This window comes from Ips typographus, linkage group LG10, assembly GCF_016097725.1.
Source record: "Ips typographus isolate SLU linkage group LG10, UJ_Ityp_2.0, whole genome shotgun sequence".
NCBI lineage: Eukaryota > Metazoa > Arthropoda > Insecta > Coleoptera > Curculionidae > Ips > Ips typographus.
Genome location: NC_138431.1, coordinates 2,121,405 through 2,126,674, shown reverse-complemented (window position 1 = coordinate 2,126,674; position 5,270 = coordinate 2,121,405). Strand labels below are relative to the sequence as shown.

Here is a 5,270-nt window from a genome sequence, read left to right as displayed (position 1 = left end):
ACGTAAGAAGCTAGGGGAGGAAGTTAATGAGAAAATGTTGATTACCAAGGTTTTAATGTCTCTCCCTGAAAGTTTGAGACATTTTATTTCAGCCTGGGGGAATCTACCTCAAGTGACAAACAAACAATGAAGGAATTAATATCAGATTCATGTGATGAAGGTGTATAGTCTGATCCCAAATCCAACCTTGAGTCTAACATTACACTTTCCTCCAATGTAACATTTTGTGTAAGGTCTTGTTGATTTATAGTTGAATTTGAGTCCTCTTCTTCTGACAAAACAGCCAGCTGCTCTTCTCTTTTCCGAGAGGTATCACACAACTGAACCACTGTCTCTGCTGAATTAGGTAGACATATTAAATCTCTATGAATCTCTACTTTGTTTGACTTGGGAAAGAAAACTCTGTACGCTTTGCTTTCATCGCTATAACCAACCAGAATTCCCAGTTTGCATTTAGGGTCCAATTTTAATCGTTTTTCCTTTGGAATATGGCAGGCCATTTGTATTCCAAATTCTTTTAAACAGAAATATTAAATCTTCTTCTATGCCACACTTCAAAAGGCGTCTTCTCAACGTCTCTACTCTCACCCACTCGATTCAATACAAAAGCCACTGTGTTAACAGCCTCTGCCCAGAGATTCTTATCTAAATTATGATTATGTAATAGTGACCTTGCACCCTCAACTAGTGTCCTATTTTCGCGTTCGGCGCGACCATTTTGTTGTGGGCTGTAACTACATGACCTTTCATGTTTGATTCCATTTTGCTGAAGAACCTGTTGTACTTCTCTATTAACATACTCCAACCCATTATCTGTTCTGAGTGTCTTGAGTTTGTTTCCAGTTTGTGTTTCAAGTAACTTGATAAAACGCACCAAACAGTCCTTAGTCTCTGATTTTTGTTTAAGAAAGAAGACTACCCTATAATTAGAAAAGTCATCTTTAAACAACAAGAAATATTTAGCATTCCCTACAGAATTTTTCTCAAAAGGTCCGCATAAGTCTGAATGTACTATAGTATATTCATTTTTTGGATAGACTGAACGTAAACAAATGCATGCCCTATGCAGGTGATTGTTGGAAAGTGTACTATAAAACAGGGCCGTATTTGGAACCACGATGAAGTAATAAATATTGTATACTTGCTATTGTAATGGTTTTTTTAAAATTTCATTAGTTATGTGCACTGTTAACGCTAGAAATTTTGAAAAGTCTGGAAAAACTACAAGAGAATGTTTTTCTATATGTTGACCAGATAGAGGCAATAACGGTAACGTCAATAATTATACTTTGCTTTAGAGGGCTTTTCCTATTATAGAAACATTAATTTTAGTGGCGGAATATTAACGTACATTACAATATATTTTAAGGGGTATTTATTTGACAACATAAAAATGGTTTACAAATATTGAAATGTAAATGTAGGTGCCGTAGAACGGGGTAATATGAAACGTTTCTTTTACATAAACGCATATAATTTGTTTCAAATTGCTACTAGATTTTTCCAAAATTATACATGGTTTAGGAGAGTAATCAAATTTTGATGATAACACTGTATTTTTTTTTTTTTTTTGTGATAAACTTTTTTTTATCGGTGTTTCATATTATCCCTGATTCGGGTTATGCGAAACATGAAAAAAAGTGTTTACGAACTTGAGGTCTCCAAATTTAAAAGTAGTGTTCCGCTGGGCTACAAAATTTTTGACTTCAACCCATATTAGCTCAATTGGATTAAGTTCACAATGGTACGGCGGTAAACGAAGTACAGTTTTATTTTGACTGGCGGCCAGTTCATCAATAATGTACTTTTCGTATTTAACCTTTTGTTGCTTGACTAATGCCAAAAGTTGGACTTTGAGCATTGAGTCTTCAAAATGGATATTTTTGACTGACTGCAACCAGTTTTGAATGTCTAATTTATTTGAAGAAGTGGTTGGAATCTTCTCCAGTCTTCGCGAATGATAAGGAGCATTGTCAAGGACAATCACTGCATTCTCTTCTATACGGGGTAAAATGTTGGAAAACCAGTTTTCAAACGATTCTCCATTCATTTCTTCATGGTAGTCTCCTGTTTTTTTGGATTCAAAACACCACAGGCCGTCATCAACGAATCCATTTTCATTGCCAATATGGCAGACGATTAGTCGTTTTCCTTTACCTAAAAATATAGAATTAAAATTAATATGTATTCGCTGTACAATTTAAATGGAAATATTTTTTAACAGAAGAATGAATTAAAATCATTTAGCTTATACGCATGTTTCTTCTAAAATGGAAAACAAGAACAACTTAAGGAGATGAAAAAGCTTGGAACATACCTGTGGGATTTTTTAATCCGGTAGAGAGTCCTTCTAAAAAAGCTTTTCTCGATGTTGTGATAGTTTCATCGACCCATACGTTAGAGGTAGTGTGGCCTGCGTTAACCTACGTTTCGTCCAGATAGTAAATTTTCCTGTTTTGTTCTCTAAATGACTTTATTTTAATCAGATAATCTTTTCTCCACAACACAATTTCTTCTCTATCCATTAACAAACTATTTCGTCCACGCTTTTTCCATTTAAAATTCAAGTGCTTTACAAGCTTATAAAAAGTCGATCGTTTGAAACTTGGCAAAACGGCATCTTCATTAACCTCTTTCAATACCACGTCGATTGTGGGTATTTCATTTTAAAAAAAAAAATCGTGCACTTTTTTTCTGATCGCATGTTTATCAGCCTCGTCCAATGATTTCACAATGGTCTTCTTATTTTTATTTGTGTTTGGTTCAGAGAAAGTGTGATTTCGTTTGTACTCTCTTATTACATTAAAAACTGAAGCACGACACACTTTGCGTGAGACCTTTAAAACAACTTCGTCTATAGTCGATGTTTGGTTTTCCACTATCTCGTGTTTATATACATTTAAAATCACCTGTTTCATCTCCACATTCAAATGTTTTTTAGACCTTCTCTTAGGGGAGTTAAAAAAGTGTCAACTTCACTTGCAGTGTCTGTACTAGACATTTTTGCTAAACAAAAAATAAAAAATTACTCTAAACAACAATCAGAAAAGCTTAACGGCAAACAAAAGGCACATAAACGAATGAGTGCGTCCCTGGAAACTTGCACTTGCAAACCCCAAAGCTCAAGCCGCCTTCTCCGAGTTGACCAATAAGAATCGCGCCAGCCACCTGCAAATCGGTTATCACGAGCTGATCACGTTCCAGGCTTTGTTTTGTTTTGGTCTATTGGGGTTGTGAATCGACTATAGCTCACCAATTTTGGTAGCCACTGACTTACTTTCAGGAAATGGTAACCTACGCTGTTTGCCCATAATACATCCCTTACACATAACCTGATCATCCTCCTTAAAACTAATATTATTCCTTTTTAAATGTCCTCCAATCCTCAAACCTTTTTAACTTGATTTACATTTAAATGTGACATTCTGCAGTGCCAGTCGCTTACACTTTGAACAACATTACATTGCAAAATATTTACATCAGAAACAATAATAGGTTGAAATAACATTTTGAAAAACTTACAGTGTCTTTCTGCTACTGCTCGAACCTTTCCTGCATTGTCCATCCAGTATTTCACTTTTGTTCTTATTTGACCGCAATGTGTAGCCTTTGTCCAATACTTTACACACTGAAAATAGGTTGATTTTAAATTCTGGAATGTACAAAACATCATGTAGTTCAGTTTCCACATAAGAGTTTCCATTCCAGGCTTTCAGCTTTATGTTTCCAATGGCTGACACTTTCACAGTAGCACCATCTCCCATCTGAACCAATTTATTGACATTTGTGTTCATATTCACAAATTGTGTAGCATCAAAGCACATATGTGATCACTGGCCCCGCTATCCATACACCAGTCATTAGATCCAAAACTTGACAACCCTGCCAATGCTACACTCTTTGATTCATTACTCATTGTAACAAAAGCATTTGATGAACCACACTCACTATGCATTTGTGAACTCCGGTCCCTGTCATGCCTTTTATCTTGCTTAAACCAGCAATTTTCTATAACATGTCCTGGCTTTTTACAATGATGACAAAACTTTGGTTTACCTGAGTTTCTATTTCTCGTATTTGCTAATTTTGGACAATTTTTCTTGGTGTGGCCTTCTTGATGGCAGTGATAACACTTAAACCTTCTAAACTCAGTTGGTGGAGTCTTTTGAGCTGCCAAGGCCATACTGGCTTCAGTTTGCTTTATCCTTTCTTCCTCAATCAACAATCTGGATGTTAATTCCTTCATTGTTTGTTTGTCACTTGAGGTAGATTCCCAGGCTGAAATAAAATGTCCCAAACTTTCAGGGAAAGACATTAAAACCTTGGTAATCAACATTGTCTCATTAACTTCCTCCCCTAGCTTCTTTAAGTTGTTTTGGATTTCCTCCAGCTTTGAGATAAACTCGGCTATACCACCTGTAACGAAGTTACTAATTTTTTGTTAATATGTAGAATTAGATTAAAGAAAACAATGCGCAGCCTCACACGCTTAAGGTACATTGCGTCTTCGCGACAGAATGGTGAACGCACCGCCGCGATCGATAAAGGTTCAGCGCGCAGCCGCGGTAGCGTAAACGAAGCAACATCGCGCCGTCGCGACTCGCGAGCTGGTAAACAGGTGATGCGCCGCGCGCTACATTAATCAGTTGATCCCGGAGTTCTTATCGAACCGAACCAACCGACGCTGCAGTCAGTTCATCCCGGACCATCGACTAGTGACTACCGACCGACGCTTCAGCCAGTTGAACGGTAAATTTTATTGTTCCTGGGGGCAAGCTTTGAAGGTGTAGGTATTTCGATTTCGGAATCGTTTCCTTCGGACCGCCAGTACAGGATGTTATAACACTGCTGGTTAACTTCGAGGGCCACGACTCCGAAAACCACTCGGCGATTTGAGTTGTTTCCTCTGGACTGCCAGTACCGGATGTTATAACACTGCTGGTCAACTCCGGAGGCTACAATCTCACTATCGCCTAGGTATTTCCGAATCGTTTCCTTCGGACCGCCAGTACAGGATGTTATAACACTGCTGGTTAACTTCGAGGGCCACGACTCCGAAAACCTCTCGGCGATTTGAGTTGTTTCCTCTGGACTGCCAGTACCGGATGTTATAACACTGCTGGTCAACTCCGGAGGCTACAATCTCACTAACGCCTAGGTATTTCCGAACCGTTTCCTTCGGACTGTCAGCTCCGGCCGTTTTTAGCCCCCAACTGGTTAACTCCGAGGGCTGACCGTTTGAAAGCTGTTACTGATTCTCTGACCCCGTC

The 5,270-nt window shown here is 38.1% G+C and overlaps 1 protein-coding gene across 1 annotated transcript; it reads right to left on the bottom strand.

The window, feature by feature from the left end:
* Window positions 1-1,603: 1,603 nt before the first annotated feature.
* Window positions 1,604-4,246, bottom strand: LOC145734990 (uncharacterized). Its single transcript, XM_081988675.1, has 2 exons — window positions 4,057-4,246; window positions 1,604-2,157 (listed from the first exon to the last, which is right to left on the bottom strand). Exons 1-2 carry the CDS (start codon window positions 4,244-4,246, stop codon window positions 1,604-1,606), a joined length of 744 nt encoding a protein of 247 aa, XP_081844801.1.
* Between the last annotated feature and the right edge of the window lie 1,024 nt (window positions 4,247-5,270).

Excerpts from the sequence above, each read along its gene's own strand:
- LOC145734990 (XM_081988675.1), bottom strand. The coding sequence starts at position 4,246 with ATGAAGGAATTAACATCCAGATTGTTGATTGAGGAAGAAAGGATAAAG. Across the intron at positions 2,158-4,056 it reads TACGAGAAATAGAAACTCAG|GTAAAGGAAAACGACTAATC; the intron begins GTAAACCAAAGT and ends CTATATTTTTAG.